The sequence below is a fragment of the Marmota marmota genome, unplaced genomic scaffold, assembly GCF_001458135.2.
Source record: "Marmota marmota marmota unplaced genomic scaffold, marMar, whole genome shotgun sequence".
Taxonomy (NCBI): domain Eukaryota; kingdom Metazoa; phylum Chordata; class Mammalia; order Rodentia; family Sciuridae; genus Marmota; species Marmota marmota.
This window is the reverse complement of record NW_025999990.1, coordinates 49,040,599-49,058,441: the sequence shown is the minus strand read 5'-3', so window position 1 is coordinate 49,058,441 and position 17,843 is coordinate 49,040,599. Positions and strand designations below refer to the sequence as shown.

Here is a 17,843-nt window from a genome sequence, read left to right as displayed (position 1 = left end):
TGGTGTAAAATAATTTTGTACTGAAATTCCCAACATTATTGTGGTTTGGTAATAGACTAAGAGTCTACAGAACAAAATAGAGAAGGAGAAAGAGATGCATGAAAATGTAATATGAGAAAATGGTAAATCAATGGGGAACAAATTATAGGTTATTTAATGGGTTGTACTTGCCCAGCTGTACACAAACATGACTTTCAACTAGATTAAAGACTTAAATGTTTGAAAGGAAAAATAGATTTTATAACAATATTTTAGGAAAATAAATGAACTGTAGTAGTTAGGCAGAAACCGAATTAAAACTGGAAACTTGTACCTTATAAAAATAAATGACATATATATCAAAATCAGTTTTATGTAATCTGAAAATTTTTTTATTTCATTCTCATTTTGAAAGCTGTTTTGTTTAAATTTTTTATTTTATATATTACAACAGAATGCATTACAATCCTTATTAAACATAGAGTACAATTTTTTTATATCTCTGGTTGTATACAAAGTATATTCACACTAATTCATGTCTTATATATATACTTTGGATAATAATGATCATCACATTCCAAAATCATTTCTAACCCCATTCCCTGTCCATTCCTAAACTTAGCTCTTAAGTATATAATAATCCCATTGTCTCACTGTGCTTATTTTTATCATTGTAAGATTCTTTTTTATTTAAACTATATTATATTTATTAAGACATCAAGTCTATTTAAAATATATTAGTACTTCAAAAATATTATTCTACCACACCTCCTGGTCGACCTAGGAAACATGCTTCCAAATCACTCATTATCCTGACGGCTAGAAAAACTATGAAGCACCAATAAAACAGGGCTTTCCTTCTAACAGTAGGAATATTCAAAGTACATGTATGAGAACACGAATTGGTGTAAGTATACTATGTATACTACCAGAGATATGAAAAATTGAGCTCTATATAGGTAATAAGAGTTGTAATGCATCCCGCTGTTATATATAAATTAAATAAATAAATAAATAAATAAATAAATAATTTGGAAAACGTAGAAAAGATGATATATGAGAAAAAAAGAAAGCTGTTTTTATTGGCTACATAGTTCTTACAGTTTTATGGGTTTCAATGCTTTAAAGATGCCATTCCATTGTCTTCTTCTCTGCCTTGTATTCTCCTTACCAGTTACTGTCGATCAACATATTATGTATTTCACTTATCTTGTTTTACTGTCTTTATTCATTGGATTACTCTGTTCTTTGTATTCTTAGCCCTTTGCTCATGTCTCTGCAGTTGATTTTCCCCTCTTTTATGATAGTTATCTGTTTCTTCCACTAAGTTTCAAGCTTCTTTAGGGCAAGAGCTCTAATTTTCTTTGAATCATTAGCACTAACATGGGGTCTGTCTCATAGTGAGTATTGAATAAATGTTTGTTGAATCTGTGGGGACCTGGACTCGGCCAGTTTTCTCTTTGTCTTGTCATATTATGACTAGAAACATAGATGACTCCTCCAGTAAAGTCTCTGGGCTCTTTGAATTCCCACCAAAGGTTTCGGTCCTGTATACATTTCCATGTCAGATCTGTGTTTTCCTCTTTCAGCCTTTTCCCTCTTCACTCCAGACCTCTTTGTCCCAGCACTCATTCCTTTTCACTTTTTTCCTCTCAGTAGAAATAGCACATTCTTTTGGTTGCACCTCTTTCTCCAGCTTCAGATGCCTGTTTTTTTGGAAAGATATATCACATAGAGACTACTTTCAGTTAGTCTCAACTCAGAAGTCTCAGGTAAAGGCCATTTATATCATTCAAGTTACTAAAATCAGTGGTCTCTGTTCAGTTCCCATATTGTTTTACTTTTCCAAAATAAAATTTAATAGAGAAATTTTGTACTTTATAAAAGTGTTTTTATTAGTTCATTATAGTTTTATATAATAATAGAGTTCATTTTGATATAATTATTCATGCATGGAATGTAATTCACTCCATTTCAGCCTCCAGAACTTCCTCTTTTCCTTCCTTCTTCTCTACTCTGTTCTCTCTCTATTGGTATTCTTTCTGTTTATTTATTTAAATCATATTTATGGAATTCACTGTGCTGTATTCATATATGTATATAGCATAATTTGGCTACTTTCATTCCACCATTTCTCCCTTTTCCTATCCTTCCTCCTTCTTCCTCAATATCTTGCCTCTGCTCCACTAATCTCCCTTCTATTTTCATGGGATTCTCCCTGCTTTTTCCCCCTCTTATTTTGTTCTAATTTTTACTCATGGGAGAAAACATTGAACTCTTGACTTTCAGAGTCTGGCTTATTTCACCTAGAGTGATGTTCTCCATTTCCATCCATTTACTTCCCTGTCTTCTTCATGTCATTGATTGTTCAGTTTTGTCAAGTCACATTCAGATAGCTCTCTGAATTCTTTCTGTTCCTCTCAGTCCTACAGCAGTTATCTCAAATCAGCACCCTATAGTCTCATGCCTGCCTGCTGCAATGCTCTTCTTCTGATATTTCTATAATTGTTCTTCCTTTCTTATTCTATGCCATCATATCTATACCTACCATAGTAATATCTTTTTTTTTTAAATCAAAACAGCAGTGACAAGACAGTAGAGAAAGGAGTCCAAAACATATAATGGTATTTCTCTGCTTAAACACATCCACTGGCTTCATCATTCTTAGTGTGGTGTTTAATTCGATTCTCCTTGCAGGAAGAGAGATCACTTAAGTTTGCCCAACTAATGGGCTAAAAAAAATGTTGGGAGAATGTAGACTCATGGAGAAGTAAGGGAGGGACTGTGCTTAGAGTCTGATCCTGCTTCAAGCATCTTCAGGAGTCTGGCCTCCCTTTAGGGAAGTGGTTCTCAGACATATGCTTGTGAAAACAGACTGCTGCACCCCACTTATAGAGTTTCTGATTTGGTAGATATCCAAATGTTTACTGATACTCCAAAATTTTGTACTTTTAACCATTGTCCAACAGTTAAAAATATCACCAGGAGAGATTATTCAGACAGATTGCGGGTCCTATTCACAGTTTCTGATTCCTTAATTCTGGGGTGTGGCCCACGTTTACATTTTCAGAAAATTCTCAGAGGATGACCATACTTTGAAATCTACTTACTCCCATAACTTCATTCATGCTTCTGCTCACATTGCCCCAGAGATTGTTCTTCTGTGAACTTGTTGGGACACTGAATAGAAGCTCAGCCACACTGTGTTGAATAAGCTGTTGATTGACCTCATCTTGAGTTCTGAAATCCTCTTTTTGATCACACTCCCATAACCTCCAGTTCTTCTTTCTCCTTCAGTCCTATGGACTCATAAAAAATGAAGCAAAACAACCATATACTATATTTTGGCTTTTCCCTTTCTTCTTCTCTGTTAATTATTTCTTGATTTCATTTGTGTGGAGCCAGTTAGGGCTTCTCATTCTCTTTGCTGTTCTCCGGCTTCAAAGCTCCTGTCCTTAGTCCTCTTCTCATCAGTTCCCAGCTGTCTACAAACCTCACCATCTGCTCCCACTTCCAGACTGCCAAGAGCTTCTGAAGAAAGTCACTTGGCACAGTTGCCTCCTCTGTAGAGCCACCAGTTTAATGAGGGTGGCTCTCAGGACTGCTTTGTACTCCTGTTTTTCAGTGCTGGTTGAGTTCGTAACTCCCCCTTTCTTCATGCTCCCAAGGGTACCATGATAGGCTCACGCTTAGCAGATGGCATCTTGAAGGAGATCAAGATTATTTGGTATGACCCCTTCTGCCTTCTTCTCTAGGACCTAAAACTTGTGTTCTTCATCTCATGAACAATCTGCCCTTTTATTTCTGGACTTTTATCAGTAGATTTCTGTTGCTGTGATAAAATACCTGAGATAAACAACTGAAAGGGAGAAAAGGTTTATTTTGACTCATTATTTCAGAGATTTCATTCCATGGTTACTTGGCCTTGTTGCTTTGGGCCTGTGATGAGGAAGAATATCATGGCAGCAGGAGGATATGGTGAGGGAGGCTGTTTACCTTGTGATGGCCAGAAAGCTGTGAGGGGAGTTGGGGGAAGGGGCCAGAGTCTCAGTATCATCTGCCATGGCATGCCCCCTAATTTCCTTCCTCTAGGCCCCACCTCCTAAAGTTCCTACCACCTCCCAACATGCCATCAACGGGGACCAAGCCTTCATCAGCTGAGACCTTGAGGGACATTCAAGGTCCAAACCTTCTTAACACTTCCATCTGGTCTGCCTGTCCTCCTAGGATTGTTCCGTTTCTTCTAAGAACATCATTTTCTTTCTCTGTTCATTTCCCTCAACTGAAATGCTCTCTACTTTTTTTTTTAATAAAAAGGAAAGAAAAATTCCTTTCTCTTGATTGTCCTTCCCCTCAGGTGCGCTTGGCACCTGCCTCTTCCTCTGTGTTGCAAACCTCTTGAAGTTAGTTTGTTGCTGCCACTTTCCATTTCGCTGTTTTGCTTCTTAGCCTGATGTCTGATCTTATCCCTCCACTGAATTCTCTCCACTGTGGTTACGTTGATGCCAAGATTTCACACTCAGCATCTGCTTCTCTGATGTTGGTCCTACTTGACTATTTTAGAATGTTGATGGTACTGACCTCCCAGCCTCTGGGAGCCCTCTGGGAGCCCTCTGGGAGCCCTCTGCCTCTGTGGCTTCCAGGCCTCTGTGTGCTTCCTGGGATCTCAGACCTCTTCCCCCAACTTACCTCCAGCGAGGCCATTTGCCTTCTCTCCTTGGTTTGTCTTAGTATTTATTTTCTTCATCATTTTTACTTTCAAAAAATTTTCAGAATGCCCTTTTATTGGATACATATTTATTATATATTATTATACATACCTAAAACTCAACACTTCTGAAAATAATCCTTTCCATTTTCCTCCAACATTCTGCTTTTGAAATTCATTCTCTCTCTCTCTCACTGTCTCCCAGGATCAAGCCTCAGGATCATCTTTGCCTTCTCCTTCTACCTCCCCATCCCATAGGCAGTTGTAGGCCCTGACCTTTCATTTGAATTTCTGTTTTCCCTCAGTTTCCTTCCTGCCTTTCCTCAGGACTGCTCTGCTAGCCCTTGCATCGACTACCCCATTGTCATTCTTAGATTTCAGTCTTCATTTTCACATCCACTTCATCCTTCATCCTAGAGCTGATACATGAAGCAAGTTCTGATGATGTCCTCTGCCACTAAGAACTCTCTAATGGTTCTCTAAACCACAAGAGTAAAGATCAAACTCCTTAGGCTGGCTTTGAAGAACTTTCATGATCTTACTCTGCCTCCTCCCAATCTAGCAGTCTGGCCTCTGTGCTGTGGATCCCCATGGGGTTTATGCTCAGTGCTTCCCAGACTCTGGTTTTTGCCGAGGCATCTCTGCCTTTCCAGCCTCTCTGGTTTTGCTCATACTGCACTCTGCTTCCCCCTCCATTACCTTTTAAACTTCTGTTTGTGTCAAAAAGCAATGGCCTCCTGGAAGCTTTCTCTCTTCAGAGTTAATCCTCCTTCATTTTGTTCCCAGACTCATTGTTTATGGTTCTTAATTAGTGCAAATTAGCATTTGGGTCTGCTTGTGTACTCACCAAGTCATCCAGTCCTGCCCTGTGTAAGGGTATGGGTGACATCAGTTTGTCTACTCGTGTCTCCCCGCTTGGAACAAATGCTGTGTGTGGACAGGAGTCAAGTTGTCTGAGCATCTCACAGCATGCAGTACCTGCTTTGCCTGGGGAGATGAGCAATAAATGATTTTTAAATTCATTTGGACTGAAACGAAAAGCAGTCTGAATGTACAAATGAAAAATATTTTAGGTGGAGCATGGAGAAATTCTTGCTGCGGAAACATGACAGAGTTATTAAAACATGAGTTTGGAAAGCACAGCTGTACTTAGGGAGCTGCTGCTTCAGGGGGTTATTACCCAGCAGTGATAAGTCCTTAACATTAGGAAGACTGTATCACTTCCAATTGTGGGTGCTTTGTAAGAGGAATACTTCCAAAAGAAGGCATTGTTATAACAATGTGTTATAAAATTGGTTGGTTGCTACTGACAGTTGTTTCTCACATGTTCTCTGATAGAGCTTTACTCAGCACAACTTTAGAAATGGAGTCAAACACTTCAGAAAAGAAGAAATACAAATGGCCAGAAAATACATGAAAAAAAATTTCAACATCATTAGCAATTAGGGAAATGGAAACAAAGACTTTTTTGTGAGATTTTATATCACACCAGTCAGAACAGCAGTCATCAAGAATACAAATAATAATAAATGCTGGAGAGGATGTGAAGAAAAAGGAACACTTTTACTTTGATGGTGGGACTGTAAATTAGTACCATATATGTATTTGTGTGTACACACACACCATAGTTTTATTCAGCCATAAATAAAAAAGAAATTATAGCATTTGCAGGAAATGGATGGAACTAGAGACAATCATGTTAAGTGAAAAAAATTGAACTCACATGTTTTCTCTCATATGCAAAACCTAGAGAGGAAACAGAAAACAAGGGTGAGGGTGGATCTCCAAAAAATCAAAGGGAGATCAATAGAGGAAAGGGAGAGGAGACTAAGAGATAAGAGGCAGGAGAGGAGAGGGAAAGTGCTGAAGAGTGATATTGGCCAAATTATGTTGTTATATTGCATGCATGAATAAATATGTAAAAGCAAATTCCATGAATATGTACAACTATAATGCATCAATAAAATGGGGGAAAAAGAAATGGGGTCAAAGTATTGTGTGAAGGGTTATGTTTGCAATTAAAGGCAGTGGAAGGAGCTGCTCTGAGACAGGACTTAAGATTTCCATGTCTACTTTTTTTTTTTCCCTTTCAGTACTGGGAATGGAACCCAGGGCATTGTGCATGATAGGCAAGTGCCCTACCACTGAGCTATACCCCCAACCAAGTTCTGTCCGTAAGAGTTGTAATTTAGGGCTGGGATTGTGGCTCAGTGGTAGAGCGCTCCCCTAACTCGGGCGGGACCCGGGTTCGATCCTCAGCACCACATAAAAAAATAAAGGCATTGTATTAAAAAAAAGAGTGATAATTTATTCATTCTTTACTGCCTGTCATTTTTAATTTCAGTTCAGAAAATTACTAATAAATGTTATGCAGTTTCCTAGAACTGAGTTGTAATTTAGGGCTGGGATTGCCCGAGAGAGAGAGGTTTGTCTCTTGTTGATTTTTCAATCTCTACTCTTTGAGGTGTGTCAGTGGGAGGCTGAGTGTGAGGGCTTGGAGCTCCCAGAGCTGTTCTGATAGGATATCTTTGTAATAAAAAATGCAGCATAGTAGGGAGAAATTTAAGGTTTGAAAAAGTAGTATGGCAAGATGTCATCCAGCTAGGGCTTCTCTCCATATTTAAACAGCATGCTGTTTAAATTCATGATATGAATTTTGGTAAGAAGAACTGAAAACAAAAATACTAGTGCACCTTGATAGCTTTAGATAATCTAAAATGTCCCTAAAGGTAAAGGAGTATCTAGTCTGGAATATGTCGTACATAGTGTGTGAGCCCCTTTAGTAAGTGTGATATTGTGCCCAAGCCTGTTAGACATGTGGGCACTTCGTAAAAGCAATACATCTTAGAACAAAAGCTCTCAATGTTTGCCTGTCTGTAAATGTGCCTTTTGGCTCATAAAGTAAGGCTATGTGGACATATAATTAAGAAAATTGGTTATTGCACCATCGTTAACCCCTCTGAGCATCAAGCCTTCCCTTTCTTAACTTATGTTTTACTAGGCTTATGTATTTTGCTACACCATTAGGTGTGTTTTTCTAAGCAGTTGACCCACCTACTCCACTGCATGGTCTAGAGTTGAACTGTTTCCTAGCACTTCCCTCACTTGGACCATTATTTCTGTAGTTGATCCCACTGTGAATGGTCTAATGTGGCTTCTCTTTCCCACTCCTTTGTTGACAGTCTGTGGGCCTCTATCACAGATTGCAGGCAAGAGGTAGTTATGATCAATGGAAAACACTGATTTATTGCCATCTTTTTGTTTTGCTTTGTATAATGGGCTGCAGAATGGGAGAAGTTCATAGCTACCTCAACTCCTGCAGAAGTAGCAACATATGGAGATGCTAAGTACTTAGAGCAGTTTTACATCATTCATCATATTGCTTTGGTCAGTGAGCTCTGCTGCTGCCATCTTGCTTTCCTGACATTTTCCATAGACTTTCTTATATCTTTTAATGTATTCTTTGCTTGTAATTTCTTTCCTTTGGTCTAGCCAATCTGATGAAGAAGCCACCAAACCTCAAGGTGTGTGCAGAACAAAACAATATTTACTGACTGGTAAATGTGAGTGTGTCACCTTTGCAGGTATTAGTTGTCACTTTTTGTGAAAGGAATTTTTGTGATTTTGATCTGTAAATATGGCTGAAGCCAAGTAAGCCAAACACCTCTGGCTTACAGGTAAAGCTCAGGGAGTCTTCCTTGGTTTTAGAAGAAAGGAAACACATATGCACACCCCACCTAACACTGCTGGAGGAAGAAAGACATGGCCCTGCACACTTTCACATAAGAGAAGTGTTATGTTTCTATTATTTTTAAAAAGTGAAATCCACCCTTCATAGGGGACGGACTGCACCATGGAGCCCTGGTGACTACACATAGCATCCAAATGGTCAGGGAGACAAGGTTTAATTGCAGGTCATCTTTCACTACAGAATGCCCTATGAGTCTCCTAAACATGAGAACATGGGGGCTGCCCAGGAGCTGCTTCAAGGCCACCTTATACTGTTCCATGCTTTGGAGGAGGCCATTGTGAGACAATGCCCTACCCCTTCTGATGAGGTTGGATCTTTGTTGTGTCCCCCTCTTCAGAGTACAGCTGCAGACTCTAAAGTAACTTGCTGCAGCATGACTTTGGCTTCTTAGCAATGGGGCACAGGATGTCTGACAGTTACATTATCTGCCTGCTCTTGTTTCTGTGCCAGGGACATGGGACACTAATACCTTTAGCCCTTCAAGTAAGAAGTAAACTATCTGAATATAAAAAAAGAGCTCCTTCTTCACCAGCCAGATCTGTCAGCCTTTGTCCTGCATCGTTTGACAGTCTGCATCACCTTAACACTTGATCTCCATTTTTTCTTATAATTTTTATTCATATGCAAACATCTACAGTTCTAATGCTAATGTACATATAAACTACTCAAATGTGCTTAATTAATATTTACAAAGTACTATTATGTGATCTTTATAACTATAATTTATTTGACTTCTGTTGTTGGATATTTGTACTATAGTAAAGGCTATATTTATTTCCTTTGCGTTTCTTACATTAAATATTAAAATTGGGATGAATAGATCAATGAATATTAACACCTTATTTTCCAGTTATAAATATGTATTTTCAGCATAAATTTACAAAGCCACCATCAATGAGTGAGCATATTAGTTTCCCTGAAGACTTAATTTTATGGTGCTTTTACCTTAAACGTTACCAATTTCATAAGCATTTCTGTTACATCTAGGCTGTGTGCACTAATGTGGGTGTGACTGGGCTAGGAATTTTGTTTAATTCCAGACCTTTTCAGTTGTAAACTCTGAGAGCTTCCAGTTTTTAATATAATATTCAGTGTGTTAAAGAATAAATGGAAGCTGGGCACAGTGGTGTACACTGGTAGACTTAACTCCTCCAGAGAATGAGGTAGGAGGATTACTTGAGCCTGGGAGTTTGAGGCTGCCCTGGGCAACACATCAAGACTCCATTTCAAACAAAACAAAACAAACAAACAAGAATAAATGGAAAAATATACACTCACTTATACATGTGTACATACATACACCCCAGCGCCTAATTCAGAGCCTGGAATATAATGAATATATATTTAGTGGCAGATACTGTACAATCAAATATATTTTCTGTATTAACATTTGGCAGAAGAAGAATAATTGGGGCATTTTAATTATCTAGCTCACAGTGAAAATAGTAAAAAGAAATGAAATTTAGGGTTTACAATATGCATATCTAATATTTTATAAAGCGAGTACCATATCTGTAGTATAGTATTCTATAACATGAGTATCATGTCTATAGTATATTGCATAAAAAATTGGTGCTTGAACTGGTGCTCTCTCATTATTGGTTCCTTCTCTCTGGGAAACTGAGAAGTGAGTTGGTCAAAATGCATATCCTTGAATTCATGAAGGTCTTCTTTCTTTCCTTTTAACTCATTAATCAAGTACTTAGTGCTTGGTAGGGTTAAAGCTCCAGAATTACAGTGAAGAACAAAACTGACAAGTCTTTTCTCTTTAGAGGCTTAAATTCTAGTTGAAAATAAGTAAGTTGGTTAATCTCATCACGTGTAATCCCTGAGGACAATGAGGAAATCACATGGTGAGAGACAGGAGTGGGGGGATTAGTGGTCCAGGAAGGCCTGTCTATAGGCTAAGAGTGTTCTTCCATCTCCCCAGCGAGCACCACATTGCTGAATAATTCTCTTGCTTTACAAAATGTTTAGTTCATTGAAAGTTTTTATTGTCGGATATTATGTTTTCTTTTCATGATAAATTTTAAAAGGTTCTCTGCATACTTATGTAATCACAAAGGGAGGTCTTAGATATGATTTACTTTGGTGAAATGATAATGTATGACAATTGGAAATATGATTAAATTGAGAAATTACACACAATCTTTTTAAGAACACAGCTGTTGTAGAAAATGAGATATCTATATTTGCTTTAGAGCCAACACTGCTGTAATGTTTTTTTGTAAAGCACATAATTGCAAATGCTGCAAAATACTTGCGTGAAGATAGGGAAGTTGAATAATCTTACCAGAGCATTTTCAGGGTTTGCCATATTGCTTCTTCTGATTAGCAGAAGAATTGGTGTTGTGAGATGTAGAAATGGCAGCAGAACTTTTAACATTGTAATGGGCTAACGGACTTTAAGATCCTTGATGAAATCACACTGTGATCCTTGGTATTTTTGAACAAGAAAATCCAACTATTACAATACTTATACTCTTATTTGATGATTAGAATGCTTTAAAGAGTTATCATACTTTAGGAGTGTATTTCTCAGTAATAACTAGTTAGAGTTGTGACTAATAGTGAATGCTAATGTCCATGATTTTGTGTCGGTTTTTTAACTTTGAATCAATATGAATTTTTAATTTTCTGAATTTATTCTTTTATTGTCAGTGACATATGTGATATTAAAGGAAAATTAATGTGTAATATTAAAAACAAATTAATAAATCTACTAGACCAGGAACAGCATTATATTTTCATTTTAGTGGGATAGCACTCTTCCTGGGACATTAGAAGGCTCCAAAAATACTTCAGTAAGTGAATAAAAGTCTAACCGGAATTTGTCCTATACAACGTGATGGGATTTTGTGTTTGTTTTTCCATCAGATGCCTTTATTGGCCCAAGAGTTCAAATGGTTGATTTAGAGGTGTCTTACCACTTGTCATCAGCAACGCTAGTACACTTCTGACCTTTTATCATTTGTATCTTCTGGAGTATTTTACAGCATGATTAATGTTAAAATTAATACTCAACATTTTTTGGCCAGTATTTTCCAAGAGTACATATAGGTATGGTTATATAATAATGCTTATAGACAATGTAGACAAAAACAAGAAAATAATACATTTTCATTAATTCTACCATCCATGTATAGCTACTGGTAACAATCTTCTCTTTCTTTTTTTTTTGGTACTGGAGATTGAACCTGGGGTGCTCAATCATTGAGCCACATATTTAGACTTTTTTTTTTTTAATTTAGAGACAGGGCCTTGCTAAGTTGCTTAGGCTGTTTGAACTTGCAGTTTTCCTGCTTCAGCCTCCCAAGACACTGGGATAACAGGTGTGTAACACCATGCCCAGCACGTTTTTCTGTTCAGTTCCACTTGCTTTCCTGTATGAGTGTGCTTGTATACACACATATGTGTGTAGAGCCTAGCACACATTAATATGTGAATAAATGTTTTAATATATAATAATTTAAATATTGCTTATATTTTTATTTTATATATAATTGACCAATAATGATCACATATATCTATAGAGTTTAATGGTATGTTTTCATAGAGATTTACATTGTGAAAAGATCAAAACTCATGGTAATTTAATATCCATCATCTCACATACTTATTTTTTTCTGGTGAGAAATTTGGAAATCTATTCTTTAGCAACTTTGAAGTATATAATGCATTGCAATTAGTTTTAGACACCATGTTATATAGTCATTCTCTAAAACACTGGCCATCCTGAAACTTTGTACCCTTTGACAAACATTCCTCCTCTACTCCCCTAGCTTCTGGGAACCATCTTTCTATTCTCTGCATCTGTGAATTACACTTTTTAGATTCCACATATAGGTAAAGTCATTTGATATTTGTCTTTTTAATTCATTTTTATTTTTTATTTATATATGACAGCAGAATGCATTACAATTCTTATAACACTTATAAAGCACAATTTTTCATATCTCTGGTTGTATACAAAGTATATTCACACCAATTTGTGTCTTCATACATGTACTTTGGATAATGATGTCTATCATATTCCACCATCCTTACTAAATCCCTGCCCCCTCCATTCCCCTCCAACCCCTCTGCCCTAACTAGAGTTCCTCTATTCCTCCCATGCTCCCCCTCTCTATCCCACTATGAGTCAGCCTCCTTATATCAAAGAAATCATTCTGCATTTGGTTTTTGGGATTGGCTAATTTCACTAGCATTATCTTCTCTAACTCCATCCATTTACCTGCAAATGTCATGATTTTATTCTCTTTTATTGCTGAGTAATATTCCATTGTGTATATATATGCCACATTTTTTTATCCATTTATCTATTGAAGGACATATAGGTTGGTTCCACAGTTCAGCTATTGGAAATTGTGCTGCTAGAAACATTGATGTGGCTGTGTCCCTGTAGTATGCTGTTTTTAAGTCGTTTGGGTATAGACTGAGGAGAGGGATAGCTGGGTCAAATGGTCGTTCCATTCCCAGTTTTCCAAGAAATCTCCACACTGCTATCCATATTGGCTGCACTAATTTTCAGTCCCACCAGCAGTGTATGAGTGTACCTTTCCCCTCACATCCTCTCCAACACTTACTGTTGTTTGTGTTCATAATAGCTGCCATTCTGACTGGAGTGATATGAAATCTTAGAGTGGTTTTTCTCTAATTGCTAGTGATGAACATTTTTTTCGTATATTTGTTGATTGATTGTATATCATCTTCTGAGAAGTGTCTGTTCAGGTCCTTGGCTCATTTATTGATTGGGTTATTTATTTTTTCTGGTGCTTAGCTTTAGAGTTCTTTATATACCCTAGAGATTAGTGCTCTATTCTGATGTGTGAGGGGTAAAGATTTGCTCCCAAGATGTAGGCTCTCTATTCACTTCACAGATTGTTTCTTTTGCTGAGAAGAAACCTTTTAGTTTGAGTCCATCCCATTTATTGATTCTTGATTATAATTCTTGTGCCACAGAAGTCTTATTAAGGAAGCTGGGGCCTAAGCAGAGGCGTGTTAAATTCGCCCAAAATTATTGTGTTGTGGTCTATTTGACTCTTGAACTTGAGAAGAGTTTGTTTGATGAATGTAGATGTTCCATTTTTGGGGGATATATAATTGTTAAGTCTTGTTGGTGTATGGTTATCTTGAGCAGTATGTAGTGTCCTTTTTTATGCTTTTTGATTGACTTTAGTTTGAAATCTACTTTATTTGATATGAGAGTGGAAACCCAGCTTGCTTCCGCAGTCCATTGTGAGTGATATGATTTTTCCCAACCCTTCACCTTTAGTCTGTGAATGTCTTTTTCCCAACCCTTCACCTTTAGTCTGAGATGAGTCTCTTGGAGGCAGCATATTGTTGGGTCTTTTCTTTTTCATCCAATCTGCTAGTCTATGTCTTTTGATTGGTGAATTTAGGCCATTAACATTCAGGGTTATTATTGAGACATGATTTGTATTCCCAGCCATTTTTGTTGATTTTTGGTATTTAATGTGACCTGGTTTCTCCTTTGATTAGATTTTGCTTTAGTGTAATACCTCTCTCTGCTGATTTTCATCAGTTTTTCATTTCCTCTTCTTGGAGTATTTTGCTGAGGATGTTCTGTGGTGCAGGCTTTCTAGTTGTCAATTCTTTTAACTTTTGTTTATTATGGAAGGTTTTTATTTCATCATCAAATCTAAAGCTTAGTTTTTCTGGATATAAGATGCTTGGTTGGCATCCATTTTCTCTCATAGCTTGGCATATGTTGTTCCATGATCTCCTGGCTTTGAGGGTCTGGATTGAAAAATCTGCTGAGATATGAATTGGTCTCCCCCTATATGTGATCTGATTCCTCTCTCTTGTGGCTTTCTTATTCTGTATGCTAGGCATTTCATTATAATAAGCCTTGGTGTAGATCTGCCGTAATTTTGTACATTTGTTGTCCTGTAAGCCTCTTGTACTTGGTTTTTTAATTAGTTCTTCATGTTTGTTCTGATTTTATCTCATTGAAGAGATTGTACATTCCTTTAGTTTGAAACTCTGTGCCTTCCTCTCTCCCAATAACTCTTAGATTTGGTCTTTTGATGTTGTCCCATAATTCTTGGATGTTCTGTTCATGGTTTCTAATTATCTTCACTGTGTGATCAACTTTATTTTTCAGATTATCTGAAGTACTTTCTTCCATGTGATCTAGTCTGTTGGTCATGCTTTCTATTGAGTTTTTTAATTTGATGTATTGTATCCTTCATTTTAAGGATATCTGACTGTTTATTTTTTTAGGGTCTCTATTGCTTTCTTGAAGTGATCTTTTGCTACCTGTATTTGCTCTCTTATCTCATTATTGGAGTGATGAATTTTTGCTTGTATTTTCTCATTTAGGTCATTCTTTAATTCACAGATTATTTCAATTATGAACCTTTTTTAAATTTTTTTATTTTTTTAAATTAGTTATACATGAAAGTAGAATGCAGTTATGTACTTTGATATATCATACATAGATGGGACATAATTTCTCATTTTTTCTGAGTATACATACTGCAGAATAACATTGGTCATATAGTCACATACGTACATAAAGTAATAATGTCTGTTTCATTCTACTATCTTAATTATGAACCTTCTGAATTCCTTCTCTGACATTTAATCAACTTCGCTGTCTGTGGGTTATGTTATTATAGTGTCCTGGTTTGTTTGGGGCACTTTCCTCTCTTGTTTTTTCATGTTCTCTATGTGCCTTCCTTTCTTGAAGTGTAGATCTGAGATATTACAGTTTCTTCCCTATATTCTTCTAGTACCCGTGCAGATTATCTGTACCTTACCATGGTGATGGGCTTCTAAACTCTGCTGATGTTTCTCAATGGATGCTATTGCATCCTGGATCTGAGTCCTGTGCAAGTTTGAGTGGGTGGATCTGAGTTGCTGGGTTGGAAGGGGCAGTACTGCACCAGAGGCTAGGCTGTGGTGGGTGTCTGTCCCGCCATGGGGAGGGATGGACTGGGCCTGTTTTTTGCCTTGGACCTGCACAGGCTGGTGTGGGTGAACCGGGCCTACTGAGATCCTGGGTCCTATGCGAGCTTGTGTTGGGGGTCTGGGCTGGATCTCGGCTCTCATAGTAGTCCACTGGTTAGAAGGGATGGTCCTGGGCCAGAGGCTAGGCTCTGGCATGTGTCTGCCCCACATGGGGAGGGGTGGACCAAGTCCCCTGTGAGCCTAGGTCCTGCACGGGCTGGTGTGGATGGGTCTGGGCCACCGGGCTTGACCGATATTTGTCTTTGAAAGCCTTGTTTATTTAATATTTTATTTAACATAAGTAAGGATACAAAGGACCATGCAAACTGATTTTAATCCTTAAGATGTTTTTAAAAATATTTTAGAAACAAAAATATAGTTTTTGATGATTTCAATCATACACACACACACCCACACACACTATAGTTTTATTTAATCTTCCTCCTGTACTAACACTGTTTTGCTTTCTTATAGTTGCATTGTGATGTACATTTTTTCATCGACATTTATTAGTGCTTGAGTACTCCCTTAGGAGATAATTCTTGAGGAGATGTTACTAGGCTTCAGAACATAAATTTGAAACAATGACTAATTCTTTTTGCTAGATTTACATTGTTAAAATGACACTTATTGAATTACAGTGATTAGCTATTAATGTAGACAATTTGGAAAGCAGAAAAACAGAGAAGAAATGATTTATAATCGTAGCACTAAAGATGACTTCATTCAAGATTTTTATTTATATAATTTTCATCTTTTTATAATCCATTACATATTTGCAAAAAGGATTATTTTGTTTTCTAAACTTTTTCCCCCACTCAGTACAGTATCATCAACATAGCATTTCTCTATCATTAGACAGCCTTCTACAACATGGTTTTACTGTCTGTTATTAAAATGACATGTCTGTACAATGAGTTTACTTAACTTCCTCTTGGAGGACCTTTAGTTTATTTCTGATGTTATATTATTATATGAACTCTAGCTGAAGAACCCTGTGTTTTGCCCCTTGGGCATATCTACTGTGATTTCATTAAGTCAATTTCATAGAAGGAGAATTGCTGGTTCAAATTGTAGGAATAAGTTTTAAGACTTTTGACATATATTGCCATAGTGCCTTTTGACAGTTGACATTTATACCAAAGAGTTAAGAAAGCAAAAGGAAATTATAAAAAGTGTTTGAGGGACAGGGTTGTGGCTCACTGGTAGAGCACTTGCCTTGCATGTAGGAGGTCCTGGGTTTGATCTCCACACTGAAAAAAAAATTTACATATTATTTTCTTAAATATAAACCATCACTTTCCAGAAAACCTCTTTGAGAGCACCTGTTTTAAGTATTCATCAGGCATCTTCCTGAAGGTGAATTTATCCAATATTATCCTATTCCAAATAGGAAAATGTGGTTGGCTGATTTTCATGAGGGGAAAGTTTCTTTTTAGTTGGTGATCTTCTGTCACTAACTTATTATGCTTGCTTCTTGAATTTATTTTCAATTAAATTTTGTTACTTTTCTTTCACAGATTGCTTCAAGAAAACCCTATGTTTTTTTTTCCAGCACCTTCAGTGGCAACACAAGAATCCTGGTCTTGGGAGCAGTATTTGAAAGAACAGAACGCTATAGCAGCACCTGTTGAGCTGTTTTCCAAGGTCAGCCACTGGAGGTCTTATATTTTATATTAAACAAAATTAACTCGTTTATCTAGATAACCCATCAACTTATTTGAAGTTGGAGATGGGACTGGGAAATTTCTTAATGAAGCTCATTAGTGCCTTACTGTTTTCAAGCATATGGTGGAGCCTGTGTTTGAACCTTAGTTCTGCCACAGGCCGACCAGCTCTGTGACATTGGGAATGTCACTGTAAAGTAGAAAAAGCATGCTACCTACCTCGGTAGGTTGTTGGAGGACTATATCAGTCGAATACATAAAGGACATGAGATACTATTGCATATAATGCTCTTTCTCAGCTGATATTATTTGCATGTACCCATTCGAGGGCCGAATTACAGGGATTTGTTTTAATGTGGTGTATGGCAGTGGTGGGTCTAATAAGGTGTTGGAGAAGGTAATGGAACCCCTGAAATAAGACATACAACTAGAAAGGTGTACTTCTGTAACCAAGTGACTTCTGACACCAGGGTCTTATAGCCACAGGGATCATCTATATCCGAGATGTAAAATTGCTTGCTGCCCTTCCTATGTTTAATCTCAGTTTTCAGTGTTTATATGAAGAATATTAAATAAATATTAAACAAAATTTCATTGGATTCACAACATTATGTTGCATTTAATTTATTTATTTTTCCTTTTTTAATTTGTTCTTTTTAGATATACATGACAGTAGATATAGATCCATGGAGTATCATTTGTTCTAATTAGGACCCCATTTTTCTGTTTGTACATGATGTGGAGTTACACTGGTCATGTGTTT

At 37.1% G+C, this 17,843-nt stretch overlaps 1 protein-coding gene across 3 annotated transcripts in view; it reads left to right on the top strand.

The window, feature by feature from the left end:
• Window positions 1-17,843, top strand: part of L3mbtl4 (L3MBTL histone methyl-lysine binding protein 4) — a 326,421-nt gene that overhangs the window by 24,924 nt on the left and 283,654 nt on the right. For 2 of the 3 annotated variants that reach the window (XM_048806537.1, XM_048806538.1), the window contains one exon: window positions 16,969-17,060. The exons of the other annotated variant lie outside the window; for it this stretch is intronic. In XM_048806537.1, the coding sequence (XP_048662494.1) occupies window positions 16,969-17,060 (92 nt within the window). The remainder of the gene's footprint in view (window positions 1-16,968; window positions 17,061-17,843) is intronic. 3 annotated transcript variants of the gene reach the window in all.